The 23,693-nt window shown below is 40.8% G+C and overlaps 1 protein-coding gene and 1 long non-coding RNA gene across 6 annotated transcripts in view; one reads left to right on the top strand and one right to left on the bottom strand.

Moving 5' to 3' along the window:
- Positions 1 to 14,863, top strand: part of TCP11L2 (t-complex 11 like 2) — a 47,177-nt gene extending 32,314 nt beyond the window's left edge. For 4 of the 5 annotated variants that reach the window (XM_032300154.1, XM_032300131.1, XM_032300139.1 and 1 more), the window contains 4 exons: positions 1,704 to 1,891; positions 2,093 to 2,274; positions 7,402 to 7,574; positions 13,607 to 14,863. In XM_032300154.1, the coding sequence (XP_032156045.1) occupies positions 1,704 to 1,891; positions 2,093 to 2,274; positions 7,402 to 7,574; positions 13,607 to 13,851 (788 nt within the window). In that variant the 3' untranslated portion in view covers positions 13,852 to 14,863. Of the gene's footprint in view, positions 1 to 1,703; positions 1,892 to 2,092; positions 2,275 to 7,401; positions 7,575 to 10,599; positions 10,700 to 13,606 lie in introns of those variants that run through there. The other variant, XM_032300165.1, reaches the window with a different exon arrangement.
- Positions 4,109 to 4,750, bottom strand: LOC116566151. Its single transcript, XR_004275758.1, has 2 exons — positions 4,541 to 4,750; positions 4,109 to 4,228 (listed from the first exon to the last, which is right to left on the bottom strand). It is a non-coding gene; the product is annotated as an uncharacterized LOC116566151 (long non-coding RNA).
- Positions 14,864 to 23,693: the final 8,830 nt, after the last annotated feature.

Here is a 23,693-nt window from a genome sequence, read left to right on the forward strand (position 1 = left end):
TTTGGGAGCCTTCTGGGGTATGGACGGAAATAAAAACCATAGTAATGAGTAAGATGTTCTGGTGAGATGGAAGAGTACCAAATCAATGGGGATTGAGTAGAGTGCTTGGAAGCATCAATATTAAAGAACAGGCAGAGGAACATCTTCCTGTAATTGAAGGGAGATGCACCTGTCTTCTCATCTTGTCTTTTCAATCCAGGTATGAGACGTAGAAGCACAGCTAGGGGAAACCAGGACAGAGTGGTATCAGAGAAGCCAGGAAAATAGTTTCAGGAGTGCTGTACTAAGAGATGCCTATATTACAAAGATGTTTAGAAAATATAGGAAGGACATGTTTGTTGGATTTGACAACCAGGAGATTGGTGGTAGCCTTAGAAAAGTTATGAGAAGGATTTATTTCAGAACCTTTCTAGCTTATATTCCATATCTTGGTAGATGGCACAGGCATTCATTTAGATGTCCAAGAAATCTGGGAGTCATCCTAGAATACTCCTTTCTAACTCCACGTGTAAGTGGTCACCAAGACCTGTGGGTGCTCCCCCTAAATATTTCTCACCTTTCTTCTCTTTACCCCTCACTTCTATTGTCCTTGTCCATTTACTCTCTTGTCTGAACCACTGCAACAATTTACACTCTCCACTAGTTCAGTCTTTCTTTCCACGCAATTTTTCTTGGGCTGAGATCACCCATTGTACTCCGGCCTGGGTAACAGAGCGAGACTCTGTCTCAAAAAAAAAAAAAAAAAAAAAGGCCAGGCACTGTGGCTCACACCTGTAATCCCAACACTTTGGGAGGCAAGGTAGGCGGATCAAGAGGTCAAGAGACTGAGACCATCCTGGTTAACATGGCGAAACCCCATCTACTAAAAATACAAAAATTAGCTGGGGGTGGTGGTGTGTGACTGTAGTCTCAGCTACTCGGGAGGCTGAGGCAGGAGAATCGCTTGAACCCAGGAGGCGGAGGTTGCAGCGAGCCAAGATCATATCATTATGCTCCAGCCTAAGTGATAGAGCGAGACTCCATCTCAAAAAAAAGAAAAAGAAAAAGAAAATAATATTATTTAAAACTCCCCATTCCCCATCACTGGTGTTTGTAACCTGGGGACTATGAATCTGGGAAGAGAGAATGACAGTTGTTTGTGGACATGTGTGCGTGAGCAAGCACATTCATCTTGGGAAAGGCATATCTCTAATTAGATGTTAAAAGTGGTCCCAAGACCTAAAAATTGGTAACAATTATACTGTTTTCTCTTCAGATAGTATAAATCTTTCACCTTTTACCAAAATTGTGTAAAAATTAGTGCCTTCTAAATACCTTCTCTGCACAAACTCAAGGCTGGCTTCTAAACTACCCATCCAATGCCATCTACTACAACCCTCTTCCCCTAGTTCTTTGTGGACCAGCAATACAGATTTATTTGTGGCATCTAGAATGTGCCATATGCTCTCTTTTCTAGAGCATGTACAGAGCTTTTCCTCTTTGATTCTTTCCTGGACAGCCTCTTCTCCCACAATTACTAGTATTAATTGTACTCTGATTGTTAGTTTACAGGTCTATCTTTCCATCTGGACTGTAAACTCCTTGCAGAGCACAGCTGTGTCTTTTCATTCATGCCCAGCGCCCAACACAGCATCTGTTAAATGAATACACCAGTGAAGGGATCAATCAACTGTAGAACAAATATGTGGCCTTTTCTCTCTTAGGTGCTCTTGATCAGACTACAGAATGGATAAAAGAATCTGTAAATGAAGAGTTATTTTCTCTTTCTGAGAGTGCTTTAACTCCTGGGGCCGAAAATACCTCCAAGCCAAGCCTGAGCCCTACTTTGGTGCTAAATAATAGTTACTTGAAACTGTTACAGTGGGATTATCAGAAAAAAGAATTACCAGAGGTGAGTAACTTTGTTCTTCCCCCAAATTTCCCAGCAGTTTAGTTCTTACTAACTTTGAATCATCTGGTCTGTGTTTCATGTGGTTTAATGATTTTACAAAAATCAGGTAAAAATGGGAATTTGGAAATGACATTGATTATTTTTTGTTTTCATGATATTGAGCTACACTTTCTATTTTTATATTTTAAATAAATATGTCAGACACTCATGACAGATGGAGCACGTCTTCAGGAACTGACAGAAAAGCTGAATCAATTGAAAGTTATTGCCTGCCTGTCCTTAATTACCAACAACATGGTGGGTGCTATTACAGAAGGCCTGCCTGAGTTTGCAAACAGGTTAAAAAGGATTTCAGCTGTTCTACTTGAAGGCATGAACAAAGAGTAAGTTCCAAATGTTTGCATCTGCACCCTCTTGTATTAAGGCTCTGCATGCGTCTCAGAGAACAAGAATAACATTGGACATCTGGATGTGAGATTAAGGACTGCTTTAGAGAAGCTTATCTTACACCTTCTTTTTCTAGAATTTCCTTTAATATCTCTGAAGGCTTAGATGTCCTCTCATAGGAAGGGAGAGGTGTTTTCCATGACAAGTGCTAGGGTGAGTGTAGTATTTCCACTTACAATGAATGTGTGCAACAGCTTTTGTTTGACAGTGCTTTGGAAAAAACAAACGAAACACAGATTCCGCCAAGCTCAGTGTTTAGAACTGTGCTATTGAAGAGGGTGTTCCAGGTACAGTTGTTCTGACTTCATCATTGTTCTGCAATGAAACATTTACTGACTTCACAAATCCACCTTGCTGCAAAGTCTTAAGAAGCATTGACAATTCTGCCTTTCAGAGATGACACAAGTCCAATGAAGATTTCGGTTTTTGCTAAATTTATCTCCAGTATTACACCTTCATGAATGCTGGAATCCCATTTAGATTTTGTATTTATATCATTCCTTAGGAATTACTATCCAAGTCAGAAAATTCTTAGTCTTGGTGAATGGCCACATGGTTTCATGGGTCTCATATGGGTCAGCTTATCCTCCTGGTTCCTCTTTCAGGTGTCTTCAAAGACATATCCTCTTTATATTCCTGTAATTGAAGGGAGATGAACCTGTCTTCTCATCCTCCCGCCTATTATTCAGGGAGCATATAAATTACTTGATCAAATCCTAGACTATTAAGAGCCAAAAGGAGCCCAAGTAGTTATAGAATCCAACTTCCCGGCCAGGCACGGTGGCTCACGCCTGTAATCTCAGCACTTTGGGAGGCCAAGGTGAGTGAATCACCTGAGTTTGGGAGTTTGAGACCAGCCTCACCAACATGGAGAAACCCCATCTCTATTTAAAAAAAAAAAAAAAAAAAGAATCCAACTGAAACTTAGAATTTGCCTTGGGCTACACAGCTAGAAAAGGGCAGACCAAGGACTGAGCCCTGATCTGACCTTTCTCCTGATTCTGATGCTCACCTGCTGGGGTCATTCCAGGACCCAAGACCAATAATGAAAGGAAATCTCTGATTTTGCAGTTGGTCTTACCATTTTCCTGCACGGGTAATCATTAATTTCCAGAAACTTTTATTTATTAAGCCCTTAGAGAACACCCGGTGCTGCTTAAGTGTTACTGTAAAGTGTACAGAAAGTGGTTACTAAGAAGACAGGCTTTTGGGTCAGACAGACCAGGGTTTAAATCCCAGCTCTGCTATTGACTTATTATGAACACTTGAATACCTTCTCAAATTACTATGAGCCTGACTTCCTCACTTGTAAAAAGGGAATAATAATTACATTAATATCTACCTTGGAGTTGTGAGAATTTAAAATGATTCCTGTACAGGTGTCTGGCACATAACATGTACTCAATGAATATTAGCTATTAATAACTAGCCATTAAATCATCCTCTGTATAATTTTATCTGGTTGTTTATCTGGTTGTTTTATTGTTTTAATTTTTTCCCATGTTAGGAAATGAATACAGTCAATTCTCAATTATCCTCATTATGGAGAGGGCAATAGCATTCATAGTGTAAAAAAGGGATAATACTAAATAGTAGACCAAGGTGTCATTTATATTTGGTTTGATGATGCATCTTGAAAACTAGAAAGAGTTTTTCCCTCTTCATTGTGAATAGAAGGTATGGCTTATGCTCAAACAACTTTTTTTGAAGAGCTGAAAGATTATTTATTGATTGATAAATTTTTAATTTTTTTCCCTTTTTCAACTTTTATTTTAGGTTCAGGGGCACATGTACAGGTTTTTTACATGGGTAAATCATGGGTCGCTGGGGTTTGGTGTACCAGTGATTTCATCACCCGGGTAGTGGGCATAGTTCGTTTTAATCCTCACCCTCGCCGGGCGCGGTGGCTCAAGCCTGTAATCCCAGCACTTTGGGAGGCCGAGGCGGGTGGATCACGAGGTCAAGAGATCGAGACCATCCTGGTCAACATGGTGAAACCCCGTCTCTACTAAAAATACAAAAAATTAACTGGGCATGGTGGTGCGTGCCTGTAATCCCAGCTACTCAGGAGGCTGAGGCAGGAGAATTGCCTGAACCCAGGAGGTGGAGGTTGCGGTGAGCCGAGATCGCGCCATTGCACTCCAGCCTGGGTAACATGAGTGAAACTCCGTCTCAAAAAAAAAAAAAAAAAAAAATCCTCACCCTCCCCCACACCTCCACCTTTAAGTGTAGGCTCCGGTATCTATTGTTCCCCTTTGTGTCCATGTTTACTCAATGTTTGTCTCCCACTTATAAGCAAGAACATGTGGTATTTTGTTTTCTGTTTCTGAATTAATTCACTTAGGATAATGGTTTCCAGCTTTACCCATGTTGCTGAAAAGAACATGATCTTACTCTTTTCATGGCTATATAGTATTCCATTCTATATATATACCATATTTTCTTTATCCAGTCCACCATTGATGGGCATCTAGGTTGATTCCATGTCTTTGCTGTTGTGAATAGTGCTGCAGTGAACTAAGAGTACATGTGTCTTTTTGATGGAGCGATTTCTATTTCTTTGGGAATAAACCTAGTAATGGGATTGCTGAGTTGAATGGTAGTTCTGTTTTAAGTTCTTTTAGAAATCTCCAAACTGCTTTCCACAGTGGCTGAACTAATTTACATTCCCACCAGCAGTGTGTAAGTGTTCTCTTTTCTCTGCAACCTTGCCAGAATCTGTTATTTTCTGACTTTTTAATCATAGCCATTCAGGCTGGGCACAGTGGCTCATGCCTGTAATCCTAGCATTCTGGGAAGCCAAGGCGGGCAGATCACTTGAGGGCAGGAGTTTAAGACTAGCCTGCGTGAGATGGTGAAACCCTGTTTCTACAAAAAATGCAAAAAAGAAAAAAAAAATTAGCCGGCCATGGTGGTGCATGCCTGTAGTCCCAGCTACTCAGGAAGGTGAGGCAGGAAAATTGCTTGAACCTGGGAGGTGGAGGTTGCAGTGAGTCAAGAGTGTGCCACTGTACTCCAGCCTGGGTGATGGAGTGAGACTCCATCTCAAAAAAAAAATAAATAAATAAATAATCATTCAGACTGGTATGAGATGATATCTTACTGTGGTTTTCATTTGCATTTCTCTAATTTCTCTAATGATTAGTGATGTTGAGCATTTTTTCAGATGCTTTTTGGCTACATGTATGTCTTATTTTCAGAAGTATCCGTTCATGTCCTTTGCTCATTTTTTAATGAGGTAGTTTTTTGCTTGTTGAGTGTTTAAGTTCCTTATAGATTCTAGATATTAGACCTTTGTCAAATACATAGTTTGCAAATATTTTCTCCCATTCTGTAGGCTGTTTACACTGTTGATAGTTTCTTTTGCTCTGAATAAGCTCTTCAGTTTAATTAGGTCCCAGTCGTCTGTTTTTGTTTTTGTTACATTTGCTTTTGGATAATTCATCATGAAATCTTTCCCAAGGCCTGTGTCCATAAGAGTATTTCCTGTATCTTCCTTTAGGGTTTTTAAATGTCTTATAGTTAAGTCTTGAGTTGATCTTTGTATATGGTGAAAGGAAGGGGTCCAGTATCAATTTTCTGCATATGGCTAGCCAGTTTCTTATTTTAGCCTAAGAACTCACTGATTAAAAGCAAGAAAAAGCTAGAGCACTACCTTGTAGTGGATAAAAAGTCAGAGGGTAAAATTCTTAGCACTATCGGTCTATTCTTGAGTTTGTAGAACTCCAAAGTCAGGTCCATTGTGGGCTTTTAACAAATTCCAGTCAATGCAGAACACTAATAACTTATTTCTTATTGCTGTTAACGATGATAAACATGATAACCCATTTTTCTCTTTTTCGTCTTCTTCTATGTGCCTGACCATCTGCTAAGAGCTAATTATTAGACACAGCAATTTCAGTGGCAGAGCCAGGATTTGAACCCAGCTCCACACGACACCATAGCCTATGTTCCAACTCACTCTATTACGCTGCTTCTTATCATTGAGCCCTTCTCACATCCTTTAATTCCCATTTTGGAGTTATCTTAAGGCCCTTTCTGGATAGTGAGATAGAATTTTCAATCATCATTCCCTAATGATGTGGACCCAACAAATGCCTTTTTATTTATTTATTTATTTATTTTTTTTTTTTTGAGATGGAGTCTCGCTGTCTCGCCCAGGCTGGAGTTTCAGTGGCACGATCTTGGCTCACTGCAACCTCTGCCTCCCAGGTTCAAGAGATTCTCCTGCCTCAGCCTCCTGAGTAGCTGGAATTATAGGCGCATGTCACCACACCCAGCTAATTTTTCTATTTTTAGTAGAGATGGGATTTCATCATGTTGGTCAGGCTGGTCTCCTACTCCTGACCTCAGGTGATCTGCCCACCTCGGCCTCCCAAAGTGCTGGAATATTACAGACATGAGCCACTGTGCCCAGCCTCAACAAAAGCCTTTCTAATGACCTATTTTTCCTTAGCTACTAAATAACTCACTCTTTAATTACCTTTACAATTTTATGGACTCTATATATTGAAGATTATTCATTAGTTACTTGAATAATGAGAAGGAGCTTATTATCTTTGGTCATGATCAGCCAAGAGTTTTAGGTATTTGACCTCTGAATATCTTCATTTGTTGTTTTTGATTGGTGTTGTAGATTTACTGCTCAAGCATAGACAAATGAATTAAGTCTACTTCCTTTATCAAGTACATTTTAAAAAAATGTGTAAATGAAGCACTCAGACCAACGGGTTTATTTTAGGAAGTAAGTTGGTGTTTTCTGTCCCTTTCTGATAGCCCTGCAATATAAAATGGGCTTACAGGTGCATTTTCAGAGACCACACTTTTCTGGTTTTGCTTTTCTATTTAATTACTGCTACACAATTTAATGGTTTTAAGTATTTAAAAATCTGCTACATATGAAGGTTGGTGGTTGGGAGGAGTTACTATTTTATAAGTTCATTCTAATAGAGGCTATTATTGTTTAAGAAAAATTTGGTAGACAACAAAACAAGTCAGTATATTTAAAAATAAACTGATGAACAAAAACTTTCCCTGGTGGAATTTCATTTTATGTTTCACAGGACCTTTAACTTGAAGGAAGTCCTGAATTCTATTGGTGTTCAGACTTGTGTTGAGATTAACAAGACCCTGATGGAAAGAGGTTTACCCACTTTAAATGCTGAGATTCAAGCTAATCTCATAGGTCAATTTTCAAACATTGAAGAGGAGGACAATCCTATCTGGTCCTTGATTGGTGAGTCCTCATGTTTTTATTGATTTCTGCTTCAATTCCAATTTGCTTTAACTTGCTGATTTTGACTGATCTTAAGTCAGTAAAAATTTGGTCTTAAACGCATTACCCACTTTTGGAGGATAAATATTGAAAATATAAAGAAATATTAATATTTCCAAAGGCCTGGGACTCATTGCTGCTTCTGTGTGTCGTGGGGTACGGGGGATGTTTCAAGGCCTACTATCTTATCTATTCAGCCAGTAGATTTTATGAAGAGAATAACAGAGTGTGGGAGTAATGTTAAAATTGTAGATCAATGCAGTAATTCAAACCAGCTGGCCGTATGTTCACAGATAGTAGGTATCAGTTCTGCTGTGAGCAACTCTCTGGAACTTGGACAGGCTTAAAGAGACAAAGACTAAAAAGGCTGTGGATCTGGGTGACATAGTGGGTAGGCTTTTTTTGTAACAGTCGGCCAGGAAATTGACTATCTCAAAGTCAAGCTGTGTTGGTGAGTTGGGATAATAGATAATGTATCAGTTAGGACTTTGTCAGTTACCTGTGACAAGAATCTAAACTTCTAAATTAGCTTAAACAAAATGAGCATTTATTTTCTCATCTAATTGAAAAGACCAGGGATAAGGCTGTCTGCTAGTACAGCGTAATGAGAGTTGCAGCTGTCACTGGCACTAGTTTTCCTGCCTCTGGGTCTCAACACTGCCTTCTTCTAGGCCAGCTGCCTTGACAGGCAGACTTTTCTCATGACAGCTATATGGCTTTAGCTCCAGCCCACAACTTTCCATATTTAAGTCAAGTGAAAAACAAGGAATCTGCCTCCCTGTTAGCTCAAACAGTGACCCCATCATTGGGTCTCAGTGGCTCCAGTTAGCCTGACTATGGTTCATGTCCCATTCTTGAATTAGTCATGGTGGCCTGAGGGGGAAAAAGTTAACCCTGAGACAGTATTTACCTCCTGGAGCCAGGGAAGAGTCAGTTTTATCTGTAACACCTGATGAGAATAGGGAGGAGATGGTTACCCCCAAACAAAATCAGAGTATTGAGGCCACAGGAAGGGGAGAAGCTGCTGTGTGGTACAAAGCAGTTGTCTGCTACAGAGGTTGAAGGATGAAGACCAAAAGTAGAAGAATGTAGAATTAGAATGTACTAACCTTCTAGGACTAATCTGCAAATTTTCAAAATTGACTTCCCTAAGAATACAAATACATTTTATTATTTATTTGGGGCTTTCAAATGGTGTTTTTCATCCTTATTCCTGGAGACATGGAATTCTGGGGATCCAGGCCGTACAGGCTACTTTAGTGGCTCAAGGCTTCAACTTTGCCCCCAGAAAAGAATAGTGTTGGTGTGTACAACATTGTGGGCTGCTAGAGAGGCCACTCCTGAGAGGAGACAGTTGATAACAATAACAAACAGAGCATGACCACCGCCACCTGTGTCCAAGCCCTTCACATGCTGACATGCATCTGTCCTCAGAGCATGTCATCCCCAGCTGAACAGGTCAAACCTGAGAGATTGTGATCTAGGAGGCAGAGGGATAGAATGGGGACTGAGACTCTATCTGGCAGTCTCTGCAACATACTAACATATCCCCAGTAGTGTGCAGGTCTCATGAGGATGGGGTGCATATTTATTCACTGCTATATTATTGTGCAAACCTGTACCCACACATAATATTTAATAAATATGGGCCAGGCGTGGTGGCTCATGCCTGTAATCCCAACACTTTGAGAGGCCAAGGCAGGTGGATCACCTGAGGTTGGGAGTTCAGGACCCGCCTGACCAATATGGAGAAACCCTGTCTCTGCTAAAAATAAAAAAATTAGCCGGGTGTGGTGGTGCAAGCCTGTAATCCCAGCTACTTGGGAGGCTGAAGTAGGATAATCGCTTGAACCTGGGAGGTAGAGGTTGTGGTGAGCTGAGATCGCACCATTGCACTTCATTCTGGGCAACAAGAGCCAAACTCTGTCTCAAAAAAAAAAATTAATAAACATTTTTGAAGTGGGTGAATGCATAAGGAGGCTTGGAGAGGTTAAATAACTCTCTCACTCAAAGTCCCATAATGAGCTGAGGGCAGAGTAGGGATTCTTCCCCCGCCTGTCTGACTACAGAGCTCATGTTCTTAACTGCTCTGACTGGCACTTCAGTAAGAGCTGGAGCCCTGCTGCTTGCTGGCAGAGTGACCAGAGTGTCAGAGTGTACTCTGTGCCTTTTCTTTGGATAAGGGAAATGCTTGCAGTGTCAGAAGGAAGAGGGAAGCTGAGGGCCAGGAGATGCCTCTTAAAATCTGGTATAGCAACTTTTGTCCACCCAGCTTTTCCCAGTCCAACTTTCCTGTCCTTTTGCAAATTGAAAGCATTTTTAATCTTATTCAAAGTACTGTTGCCCTAGCAACTTAAATGACTCACTTGAGTGTCCCTCCTTTGACTTTGGAAGCCAAGGACACACCTTTGGCAGGGACTCCTTTTGGCTGCTCTTAACTGGAAAAACATTCTTGTCACTTTAGCCTTTGCCTAAAAACGGACTCATCTGCAGAAGAGGCAGAAGAGACAGAGCCACTTTTTAGCATAATAACAATTTTGAAAGAGTTTCATTCTTTAAACCTTCTTATGGGAAAGTGTTTGGATCATATCTGTGATGATATAGACCTGAGCCTCTGAGGGTCAGGGAACTAGTCTAAAGGGAAAGTAGTACCCAGTTAACTCTAAATGTATGCCTGCAGAGGAGTTAGAATAAATCAAACAGAGAGATTCCTGGAACATGAGAAGGGCCTGATCAGTGTTGGCCGTGGTTTTCCTCTGCTCAGGGTACCAATAGTCTGCTTTCTTTTATTCTCAGTTGATGTACTATTTATTTACTGAAGGGATTACAATCCCCAATTCCCATTACAATTCTTAACCTTTTGAAAAAATATTAGAGATTTTTCTTTCAAATATATACTAAGTAAAAATTATGGATTACCTGCTATGTAAATTATTTGCATGCCCATTGCCATCTACATTTTTAACAAGTAATTTCAATTCCACAGGTGATACAGAATAATTTCTCCTTGTGGAAAAATTACAGACAAAGGCCAGGCATGGTGGCTCATGCCTGTCATCCCAGCACTTTGGGAGGCTAAAGCAGGAGGACGGCTTGAGGCCAGGAGTTAGAGACTATCCTGGGTGACAGATGGAGACCCTGTCTATTAAAAAAAAAAGCCGGGCGCGGTGGCTCAAGCCTGTAATCCCAGCACTTTGGGAGGCCGAGGCGGGTGGATCACAAGGTCAAGAGATCGAGACCATCCTGGTCAACACGGTGAAACCCCGTCTCTACTAAAAATACAAAAAATTAGCTGGGCATGGTGGCGCGTGCCTGTAATCCCAGCTACTCAGGAGGCTGAGGCAGGAGAATTGCCTGAACCCAGGAGGCGGAGGTTGCGGTGAGCCGAGATCGCGCCATTGCACTCCAACCTGGGTAACAAGAGCGAAACTCCGTCCCAAAAAAAAAAAAAAAAAAAAAAAAAAAAAATTACAGATAAGGCTTAAGTCACCGTTGTTTGCCTTCTTCAGCCCCCATTTTCCCCTGGTTGCCACAGTTTTCAGTTTGTTATTTATCTTTATAGACTCTTTCTTGTCCATTCTCACTTAAGTTTAGTTAGCATTTGCAATGTGTCTGTCACAGGGCAGACCAAGTATATAAAGATAAAAAAGATATAACCCTCACTCTCAGTGAGTCCACTATCCAAGAAGGGAAAGAGACACTTTCTCAACTGGCAATAATATGGCATGATAGTCTGCTAACAGATGCTAAGGAAAGTCACAGAAAGGAGGTAACTTTCAGCATGACATTGAAGGATGCCTCTGACTCTGGGCAGAGATGAGATGAGATGGAAGCACATTCTAGTAAAAGGAAAGAATTCTAAGACATGGACAGTGGAAACTAAGTTCTAGGTCAGACCTAGCTGGAATGTATGATTTTTGTGAGCATTCTTTAGCAATAAGAATTCCAATAGTATCATAGTTGTCCATACTTAATGCAGTGTATTTTCCTTAGTAAACTTTCTTATTAGTGAGGTTTCTGTTCCCAAAGCCAAAGAAAGCCCTTGGAGCAGCATGAGCTGTAGCAGGTCTTTTGTGTCTAGTATTACTCATAGTTGTCGCATGCTATTGTAGCCTCATATTAAATGCAGATACATTGAAGCAATGAAGCAGGAAAGGTGGGGAAGGTGGCACAATGGTATGCTAGTTGGGGTGGCCCTTCCTCAGTGTCTCCTGATTCTTAGCCATGTGTAAATTGACCTGTAATTTTAGTGCTAATTAATTACTTATGTTGGAGATGGGGTCTCCCTCTGTTGCCCAGGCTGGAGTGCAGTAACATGATCACAGCCCACTGCCTCCTCAAACTCATGAGCTCCGGCAGCCCTCTCAACTCAGCCTCCTAAGTAGCTGGGACTACAGTCACACACCATCATGCCTGGCTAATCTTTAATTTTTTTTTAATTTTATTTTTGTAGAGATGAAGTCTCACTATATTGCCCAGGCTGGTCCTGAACTCCTGGACTCAATTGATCCTCTCACCTTGGCCTCCCAAAGTGATGGGATTACAGGTGTGAGCCACTGTTCCTGGCTCCATGCAATTTATTGTTCAACCAGGGTACTTTTGAATGTTTCTTTTTAAAATTATGCCAGGACAACAGGTGTAAATTTCAACTGTCCTGGGGAAAGCTAGATATGTGGTCCCCCTTGCCATGTGGTAATTTGGGCCCCCAAGGTTGCCAGATCTCTAGATTTTTCAAGAGAAATGAGTAATACGGATTTCTGTGTGAAAACTTCTAATTTTAAATGGCTTCTATTAAAAAAAAAAAAAAAAAAAAAGACACTGCATGGGCCAGACTGACGATGCCAGTTTACATTGGCCATGTGTGAAGTGACCTGTAATTTATTTAGTTTTAATTCATTATGTTTGACATGGAGTCTCTCTCTGTTGCCCAGGCTTAAGTCACCTTTATTTGCCTTCTTCGGTCCCCATTTTGTAAACTCACTAAACTTTAGTGATTAGTGAATTACAATCATGAACATTTATGATTAACTTTTGTAAAAGATTCCCCCCAACAAGGGCTCTGCATTTTTTATCAGTCAGCTATTGCTGCATAACAAAATACAACAAAACTCCTGAGCTTAAAAAGAAAATAAGCATTTATTAGTACTCACTAGTCAGTGAGGTGGCCAGGTGGCTCTTGTGTTCTTGCTGAACTCACTAATGTATTTGTGGGTCAGCTGTGGTTCAGGATGGAAGCTTTGCTGATCCTGGCTAGACTCTTTCAGGGATTTGAATGTTGGTTGGCTATAGGCCAGTCTAGGATGGCCTCAGATGAAACAGCTGGGCTTACCTCTTCTTGATCTCTCATCCTCCAGCAAGCCCAGGCTTATTCTCATGGCAGTGGTAGGTAGAGAGTGGACATGAACCACGCCTTTTGAGGCCAAGGCATGAAACTGGTGCTATGGTACTTCCACCGCATTCTGTATTGGCCAAAGTAAGTCACAGTGTCAGCCCAGATAAAAAGGATGGGGAGGGAGGGCATGGTGGCTCACCCCGGTAATCCCAGCACTTTGGGAGGCCAAGGTGGGTGGATCACCTAAGGTCAGGAGTTTGAGACCAGCCTGGCCAATATGGTGAAACCCCTTCTCTACTAAAAATACAAAAAATTAGCCAGGCATTGGGGCGGGCACCTGTAATCCCAGCTACTTGGGAGGTTAGGCAGAAGAATCGCCTGAACCCAGGAGGTGGAGATTGCTGTGGGCTGAGATAGCGCCATTGCACTACAGCCTGGGTAACAAGAGTGAAACTCTGTCTCAGAAAAAAAAAAAAGGATGGGGAAACACACTCCAGCCTTTGATAGGAGGAGCTGCAAAGCTACCTTGGAAAGGGGATGGGTGCAGGGAGGGGTAAAGAGTTGGAAACATTGCAGTCAATCTACTACAATTATTTGTTCCTGTTTTAAAAATTTATGCACTTTAATAATGGACAGATAACAATATCTTTTTTCTCCTCAGATAAACGAATTAAGCTTTACATGAAAAGCCTACTTTGTCTTCCAAGCCCTCAAAAATGCATGCCTCCTATGCCAGGAGGCCTAGCTGTCATTCAGCAGGAGCTAGAAGCCCTAGGCTCTCAATATGCAAACATTGTGAATCTCAACAAACAAGTGTATGGACCATTTTATGCAAATATACTTCGAAAACTACTCTTCAGTGAGGAAGCCAAGGGGAAGGCAGACGCTTCACCTCCTACTAACTAAAGAAGAACTGACATTGGATGAGAGATTGGAAATCCAGCACTTTGGTATCCAGTCCACTTCCATTAATGGCATTATAGATCCAGCACACTCTCAGTACTGTGGTGCAGTATTAGCCCAAATCTGTGTAATGGGTAATATTAGCATTACATCACATAGACTCTATTTGTGCATCATTTTCAAGTTTAAAACAGACATAATGAACAGAAAACAATTTATAATTAATTATATTACCTATATAATACTTGTAAATGTTTTCTTAACCATTTATATTTGGCTTATGACATTCAACCCATAAGGAGTTGTTTTTCTCACTTGTCATTATCAAACCTAATGATTTTTAATTTTGGTACAACTCCTTAAAGGGTTGAAGGTTGTGAGAATAACCAAGGGAATTGATGTTCTGAATAAATGATGTGAAGTAACATAATTGTATTTGAAATGTACAATTACATTTTATTAATGTGTTAATAGAAACTTACATAGTAAGTCTTCAAATTCCACAAATGTACCAAACCACATTTTATAATACCATTGGTGAGTATTTATTTAGAATTTAAATGTATTAAGTACATTTTTATGCTATATACAAACTTTAGATTAAAACTTCCTTGTTTAGTGAAAATAGAAGCAGCTGCCTTCTAAAATTATTCTAGAGGTTTGTTTCTTACAATTTAGCCTGCTCTCCAAGAAAGACAATTTTTACACAAATCTCTTAGTGAATGTTCTTGCATTTCTCAGGCCATTGATAAACTTTATATAAGAGTTTAATATTTTTATGTGAGGCAGGACTTGTTTGAATTGGTTTACTTGTAAGAAGAAGAAAGGAAGTCAATGATAAAATGAGATCTCATTCTCTATGAAGTTTGTATCAAAAAAAGAAACAGTTAAACTTTGGATTTCTTACCTCTATAACTTAACTAGCAGATGTCTTTTGTGCTGATGAAAGCTTTACCATGTTATGACCAAGATGCTCTTGAAAGGATCATTATCATTTGCCATTTTTTTTTTTTTTCAGATGGAGTCTCACTCCGTCGCCCAGGCTGGAGTGCAGTGGCACAATCTCGGCTCACTGCAACCTCTGCCTCCCAGATTCAAGTGATTCTCCTGTGTCAGCCTCCCAAGTAGCTGGGATTACAGGCACCTGCCACCATGCCTGGCTAATTTTTATATTTTTAGTAGAGACGGGGTTTCACCATGTTGGCCAGGCTGGTCTTAAGCTCCTGATCTTGTGATCCACCCGCCTCAGCCTCCCAAAGTGCTGGGATTACAGGTATGAGCCACCATGCCCGGCCTTATTTGCCATTCTTGAGCATTAAGTCAAACCTTGCAAAGTTGGGCACTAGTTGTCACTGAGACTTTAGAGAAATCTGCTTTATCCTAGAATGAGTCTTCTTGGTGTGTTGAGGGATGCACCTCAGTTTGGAGGCACTTGGTCTAAAAAGAGCTTCATTTGCATAAAAACATTTTTGATTGTTTTGTTTGCTAAGGACTCAATTGAGCCTTAGTAATTTCATGAGGTAGAGTGGATAGAAAATAAAAAGGAGTATTCCTTTCTTCCCCAGCCTTCTTTGCCTCACCACAACCTTCACCATTATGGTGTTACTTCATTATTTTATAAAGTTCTAGGAAATGATTGTGTGGATAAATTGTCTCCATTGTTTGTATTTGGGGAAATCGATAAAAATTTGGTAAAATTCTGAAAGTTTTGTGTTTTTTTTGTTTTTTCCCCCATAATGTCCAATACATAAATCAGCCATTCTCTCCACGTAAGTAGCTGAGTGCAAGTGGAGTTTTACCGAACAGTACACCATTACTCCTAGCTATTTTTTTCTGTTCATGCAATCCCCTTCTGCCCCTGTTTTCCTATGCACAGAAACTATAAGGTGCTGAAGACATTTGGTTTTCTCTTAAGCTGAAGGAGTGTTCAGCTGTGCTGTCTTTGGGGCATGGGTGGCAGGAAGAGCCTGTCAGTAGAAAGGTAATATGGGCTGAGCATGGTGGCTCACGCCTGTAATCCCAGCACTTTGGAACGCCAAGGCAGGTGGATCATGAGGTCAGGAGTTTGAGACCATCCTGGCCAACGGGGATGGTGAAACCCCGTCTCTACTAAAAAAATACAAAAATCAGCTAGACGTGGTGGTGCACGCCTGTAATCCCAGCTACTTAGGAGGCTGAGGTAGGAGAATCACTTGAACCCGGAGGCGGAGGTTGCAGTGAGCCAAGATCCTGCCATTGCACTCCAGCCTGGGCAATAGAGAGAGACTCTGTCTCAAAAAAAAAAAAAAAAAAAAAAGGGTAGTATGTAGTGTGATTTTTTTTTTTTATGCTTTCTGGGTTGAACTGTATATTTAACAGGTAGTGTAATTTTTATTACCGGATTTGAATCCAGCTGATCCTCTTTTATATACTTGATTATACTGCAGTGGCCAGCAGGAAAATAATGTACAAATATTTTTTTTAAAATGCATTTAAAAATGAAGGGCATTCTGCTGCTTTTTTTTTTTTAATGGCAAAGTAAATTTCAATGTCTCTTTCAAGTCTGAATTTAGGCAACTACATTTATTAGAATGTTAAAAATCGTATCCTTTAGCATGTTGTTTATTTGGTTTTTACATAAATGTTTACTACTCTTGATGTTTTCCTAATGTGGTCTCGTTTTGTAATGTAAATTTTTATTAAATGCCATACACATATTTTCACTCTTCTACTAAAACATGTATTGTGTGCACTTACTAAATTTTAAAACATTAAAAATTATTTCAAAATAGCCAGTGTCTCGGTTTCTAAACCACTTCTGGGTAACATGAGGCTGGAATATTGAATAGTCTTTTTAGAATGATTCTTGTGCTGACCATCAAAGCTTTACAGACATCAAGTCATGTTTCTTCATGCATACATTCATTCATTGAGTCAACAAACACCTATTGAGCATCTGCTGTGTGCCTTCCAAGAAATATCCCAGTGGTTGTGATACATAGGTGATTAAACACACTGTCTTCAAAAAGTTTTTAAGCTAGTGAGAAGGACAACCTTTTGAACAGTTACAATAAAATATAATGAGGACTAAAAAATAAGGCTGGGGCTGAGCACAGTGGCTCACGCCTGTAATACCAATACTTTGGGAGGCCAAGGCAGGTATATCACTTGAGGCCAGGAGTTCAAGACAAGACAAGCCTGGCCAACATGGCGAAACCCAGTCTCTATTAAAATACAAAAATTAGCTGGCGTGTTTGCACAACTACTTGGGAAGCTGAAGCAGGAGGATTGCTTGAACCCGGGAGGCAGAGGTTACAGTGAGCCAAGATCATGCACTGCACTCCAGCCTGGATGATAGAACAAGACCCTGTCTCCCAAAAAAAAAAAAAAAAAAAGCATGCATAGTGCTAGGGAGAAAATCATCAAACTCTATTTCATAGAGAAGATAATTAGCTAAAACATGAGAGATACATAGGAACTTGCCAAGACGCCACAAAAGGAAAAGACACAATAGGCCAAGTGCACAGTAAGTACAACGGTATGGAGAAATGGTGAGCCCAGGGATCAGAATAAGGTAGAAGAATGAAAGTGATGAATGAGAGGTGGCCAGCTGCAGTGGCTTACACCTGTAATCCCAGCACTTCAGGAGGCTAAGGCAGGTGGATTCAAGACCAGCCTGGCCAACATGGTGAAACTCCGTCTCTACTAAAAACAGAAAAATTAGCTGGGCATGGAGGCAGACAAGCTGTAATCCCAGCTACTCGAGAGGCTGAGGCAGGAGAATTGCTTGAACCCAGGAAGTGGAGGTTGCAATGAGCTGAGATCGCCCCACTGCGCTCCAACCTGGGTGGCAGAGGGAGACTTCATCTTAGAAAAAAAAAAGGGATGAGAGGTGCAATGAGAATGAAAAGTTTCTCAGATGCCATGCTAAAATTTGGGGGGGGGCGGGCAGGGGTTGTCCAAAAAGGAAAAAGAATAATTGAATGTCTTGAAACAGAAGAAATTCACAAATAAATCTCTGTTTTGGAAAGATTGTCCTGGCAAAGAACACTCGTTGATGCTAGAAAATTCCTATGTCTTGTGTGTGTATGCATACATGCACTCACACGTGAAGACATGATACCAGCAATTGAAATGAACTCTGGTTAACTGAAGCAGAAAAGGAGTTTATGGGATGGGCATGAAGTACCTCACAGAATCTAATCAGAGAGGAGCCAGGTTTGGAAAATGGAGAGGCACCAAGGCAATGCAAGCTGCAAGAGTCCAGCCAGGCCGGAATCAGTGCTACCACTTCAAAGATTGATTTCTCAACTGTCTTTTCTTCTTTGCCCCATTTGCTTAAAGTCCCACATATCAAGATTTAGTTGAGTGAATCTAAGTCAAGTGCACAGGCTGTAATTTGCAGGGAATGGAACAAGGGAATTAGGATCTCCACACTCCTGTGGTCCCATCGAAATCATCCAATTAGGGATTTCTCCCAAATTGGAAGGGCATGCTAAGAAGCAGAAAGAGAAAAATTAATCCACTGTAATGAACATTTATGAAATCTTTAAAATTTGGATGTGAGCAATGTGTGAGGAGACCACCTAAACCAGCAGTGCTTCTGAGAATGATACAAAAGATGATCTAAGGAAGGGCATAGTTACAAGAAGTCAACCTTTCTTAATAAGTGTAGGTTAGGCCAGGCACAGTGGCTCACACCTGTAATCCCAGCACTTTGACAGGCTGGGCAGGGGGGGGTGGATCACAAGGTCAAGAGATCGAGACCATCCAGGCTAACATGGCAAAACCCATCTCTACTAAAAATACAAAAATTAGTTGGGCATGGTGGCATGCGCTTTAGTCCCAGCTACTTGGGAGGCTGAGGCAGGAGAATTGCTTGAACCCTGGAGGCGAAGACTGCAGTCAGCTGATATCATGCCACTGCACTCCAGCCTGGAGACAGAGCAAGACTCCATCTCAAAAAATAAATAAATAAAAAAGTGTAGGTTGACTACTGAGCAAACAGCCTCCAAGTCTCAGTGGCCTCATAAGCTCATTTCAAAGTTTAAAGCATGGGGTAGGGTGGAGTTGGGGAGGGTCCTCCATTCAGCCATCCAGGGACCTAACTTCCATCCATGTCATGACTCTGCTGTCCTCTAAATCACTCAGCTGATAGGGAAGGGAAAAAGACTGCCCCCTTCCACTTGTGTTCCATTGGCAAGAATTCAATAATGTGGCCTCATATTACTGCAAGGGAGGCTGGAAAAAGTGCCCGGGAGAAAGGCTGTCATGGATATTGGTAAGCATTAGCTGTCTCCACTTCAGGTCCCTTCCAGTGAACCTTCTCTTCATGAAAATAGGTTTAAAATCATGTGCCCGATCTTTCAGTAATAACTCCCCAGAGAGGTGAGGATTTGAAAGCCTGATCCAGGAGAATCACTAATGAGTTATGTGGATGACCTATAGTTTTATGCTATAGGAATGGGGACTGCCTCCTTTGGGCAACGTATTTTTACCTCTCAGTTGCATCTTTATCAAGACTAAACGTCACCCTGTTCTACCTCTGGGGATGTTCAATTCCAAAAGTTTTCCACCAATTGTTCTGTAAAACCTTGGGACTAGGAGTCATAAGAACTTAGTTTGAATTCACTCCTATTACTTTAGAGCTATATGAACTTGATCCAGTCTTTTAATCTTGTTAAACCTCAATTTTCCACCCTACTTCCATACACTACTACCTGCCTACCTCACAGTTATTGTGAGAATAAAATGAGACATATTTGAAATTGTCTGCAAACTCTAAAGCATAATGTAGCCAGAATACATTATAATAACTGTAATTTATAAGTTCTAAATCTCTTTCAAGCTTCAAGTGGTTTTAGTATTTGGAGACACGATGATCAAGTACTTAAGTACACAAGAACAAAAATTTTCATATCTCATCAGAACCATGGTTCATTAAGCCCAATATTGTCATTGGCAGAGAAACCCAAGGGTATGCAGAAGGCTGTGATTATTGTCCTTGATGTCAACTTCAAAGGCTAGCGACAAAACCCAACATGTTCCAATTCCATTTAGTAATCAATTATGACATTATCCTCTATGATTTATTTTAATCTTTCAAAAAGTATATTTGTATTATCAACTTGTGCCCTCTTGTTCTGTTTTTGGAGTGAAGCTTTATCTTTTCATTTCTTAAGCTTACTATGTTAGCTTCTTTCAGATTTCAAGGGAAAAGAACAGAGGGATTTATTGTAAACCTTTATGAAGAAGAAAGGAAATCCAAGAATTTGTCTCAGCGGCTGCATTTGTAGGTGTGGTGAGCCTGAATAGTTTTTTTTTTTTTTTCTCTTTCAGAATATAACAATAAAATACTAATAGCCACTGAGCACTTACCCGATGGCAGGGACTACCCTAAGCACTTTATGCAAATATCATATAACTGGACTACACATTGGGAGGCAGTCTCCATCATTTCCACATGTGCAAAATGAGAATCAGAGAGGCTAAGGAACTTGCCCAAGGTCACAGAGCTGGTAAGTGTATTTTAACCCAAAGAGTCTAACCCTGGAATGTGCGTTCTTAACTACTTGCTGTATTGGCTTCGTAAGTCATCCATCAAAAGTATTTCTCAGGGTTGTGGGCATGCTGGCTCACGCCTGTAATCCTAGCATTTTGGGAGGCTGAAGCAGGCGGATCACCTGAGGTCAGGAGTTTGAGACCAGCCAAGCTAACATGGTGAAACCACGTCTCTACTAAAAATACAAAAATTAGCCGGGTGTGGTGGTACATGTCTGTAATTCCAGCTACTTAGGAGGCTGAGGCAGGAGAATCACTTGAACCCAGGAGGTGGAGGTTGCAGTGAGCTGAGATTTCACCACTGTACTCCAGCCTGGGTGACAGAGTGAGACGCTGTCTCAACAACAAAAAAAGTATTTCTCACGCTAAGTGCAGTGACTCACGCCTGTAATGCCAGCACTTTGGGAAGCCAAGGCAGGTGGAATGCTTGAGCCCAGGAGTTCAAGGCTGCAGTAAGCCAGGTGACAGAGCAACACCCTATCTTAAAAAAAAGTTATCTCAGTGTGGTGCTGCTACCAAATGCTGACTTGGCATTTACTTCTCAGTTTTTGTTGCTGCCCTCTGGGGGTGTCTTAATTAAAAGTGTCCTGAGAGGGAATATGATTGAGTTTGCTCACCAGTAGTCGGTATAGATAACCCCCAAACCCCACACTGGATAGGGTTCTCAGGATAAGCCACTTCATCCCTTAAATCCAGCCAACATGACTGTCTTGGGCAGGTACCTGGCCCTATTGGTTTTGACAGGATAATAAGATCACATCACACAAAGAAAGGTCTGTGGGCATGGCAGGCAGCTGAAAGTTTTTGGACTATCCAGTCTCACTTAAAATGCAGAATATTCTCTGACTTCAAGGACTCTCCCTCTGCTCTTCCTTTTCAGGCTGAAGAGTCCTTATTCTTTCTCTGACATTGTTTCTGGTCTTCTCTAGTTCTATTATGAATTAATTGATGCTTATAAATCATAACCATATATATCTTCTTTCCAGTCTAAATGCATCAAGGTTTCAAGAAGACAGGATAATCTTTTTCTTTTGTTTCTAGCATCTTCGTGTTGAAGCCTCTCAGAACACGGTCTAATTTCTTTTACAGGGATTAACAGTCCATGATGGTACAGTGGATCTTTCTACAGTCATCTACAGACATTTCCCTTGAAAAGCCCTAGGTGAGAACCACACTCAATGGTCAGAATGTCGTATAAAGTGCTCTAATGCCCTCATGCCATTGCTCATGCTGTTTTTCTCTACATGAAATGTTTTCTGCTAGCCCATGCTTTTGGTATGGCATTATGATAAAGTTAAAAATATGGGTTCTGGGGTCAAATAATTACAGATTTAAATTCTAGCTCTGCTTGGGCAAGTTTCTTAACCCCTGTGAGCCTTTGTCTCTTTACCTGTTAAGTGGGGATAATCATACTTATCTCCCAGGGATCATCACTCAATTAGAGAATGCACAGCAAGTGGTCATTGCAATGGCTGACAAAGAGTAAATGCTCAGTAAATGGAAGTTCTCCCTAATATTTTAGGCCCAGCTTGGATGCCTCTGCCTTTCCTTTTTCCTTGCTCTCCCTTATACAAAATCCCCTATTCCCCCATGGCACTGGTCAATTTTTCATCTGGCTACCATAAACCACTATATAGAAGTGATAAGATAGTATTCCAAGATGTTAACCATTTTTCCTTCTGTGATCACTTTTCCCTAATTTCCCACCCCTCTATTCAAATCACTGGTCTTTTTGTACTAATAACTCAGGAAAAGGACAGGGCAGCAGAAAACAAAGAAATCATGAGACTGTTCCTGGCTTCTTGGTTTCAAAACTCCAGTCCCTTAGGGTATCGGAAACAAGCTGTAGATTTGACCTAGGGGAAGGACTGAAGGACTGTGGCAGCTGTGATCTAAGGGTCAACACAATTTGGCATCAGCCAATGGCTCATATAGGACTTTGGGACCATGGCTACCAGAGCCTTCGGCTTTTCAAGAGAAACTAAAAACAATCGGAATTCTTAAAAAGTGAGTATAATATCAAACATCACCCACTGCATTTTTTTCTTTCAGCTCACTTATTCAACCAACACAAATATACTCAGGAACAACTGATGGGTTAGAAGCTGGGAATACAAACAAGATACTTCCTGTACCAGGAGCTCATCTGGAGAATTAGACACATAAAAAGAGGACATGGCATTAAGTGATAAATCTTAGCTTAGTGATTTCCAAAGCATAATCCCTGGACAGGAACATCAGGGAACTTACCAGAAATGCAAAATTTGTAGCCAGGCGCGGTGGCTCACGCCTATAATCCCAGCACTTTGGGAGGCCGAGGTGGGCAGATCACCTGAGGTCAGGAGTTCGAGACCAGCCTGGCCAACATGGCAAAACCCCATCTGTTATAAAAATATATAAATTAGACAGCATGGTGGCAAGTGCCTGTAATCCCAGCTACTCAGGAGGCTGAGGCAAGAGAATCGCTTGAACCAGGAAGGTGCAGTGAGTCAAGATCACGCCACTGCACAGAGTAAGACTCCAACTCAAAAAAAAAAAAAAAAAAAAAGCAAATTTGCAGGCCCCAATTTACCAATCAGAAAGCTGAGATTGTTTTAACAAGTTCTCCAGGTGATTCTGATACACCCTAAAGCTGGAGAACCATTTTGATAATGGAAAACAAAGATGACTTTGGCACAGACAACCAACCAACACACTTGAGCCAAACTTGAGAGCCTCTGCTATCTATAAATCACTTTCACAGTCCCTTCTAGGCCAGATGCTAAATTGGTTGCAATCTGGTAATGCACAAGAATGAGACACAAGTTGTATCTTGTCTCTGTAATAAGTAAATTGTAAGAACTTCAAAGGCAGGATTCATTCTACTGTTAGTCTTTTTCCCATTCTTTTCATATTTCAGATATCAGCTCAATGCTTAGAAAATACAAGCACTGAAATTTAGGTAGCTTATTAGGAAATAAGAACAATTAACCTGGTGCAAGAGTTCTACCTTTATGGAGGAGAAATTGGAAAGCATATATGTCCTTGCAAATTTTCATAACTTTTCTTTTAACTGTAAAATATACATAAAACTTAGCATTTTAACCATTTAAAATGATGTACAGGTCAGCAGCATTAAATATATTCACATCGTTGTGCAACCATCACCACTATCCATCTATAGAACTTTTGCCTCTTCCCAAACCGAAACTCCGTACCCATTAATTATGGTGCATTTTGCCTCGTTTTCTCTAATAGGATTTTTCTTTCTATTGATTTGTATGAGCTCAACTTAAGTTAGAGAGACCAGCCCTTTGTCCTCTGCC

This window comes from Sapajus apella, unplaced genomic scaffold, assembly GCF_009761245.1.
Source record: "Sapajus apella isolate SASKATOON/1434 unplaced genomic scaffold, GSC_monkey_1.0 scaffold2, whole genome shotgun sequence".
Taxonomy (NCBI): Eukaryota; Metazoa; Chordata; class Mammalia; order Primates; family Cebidae; genus Sapajus; species Sapajus apella.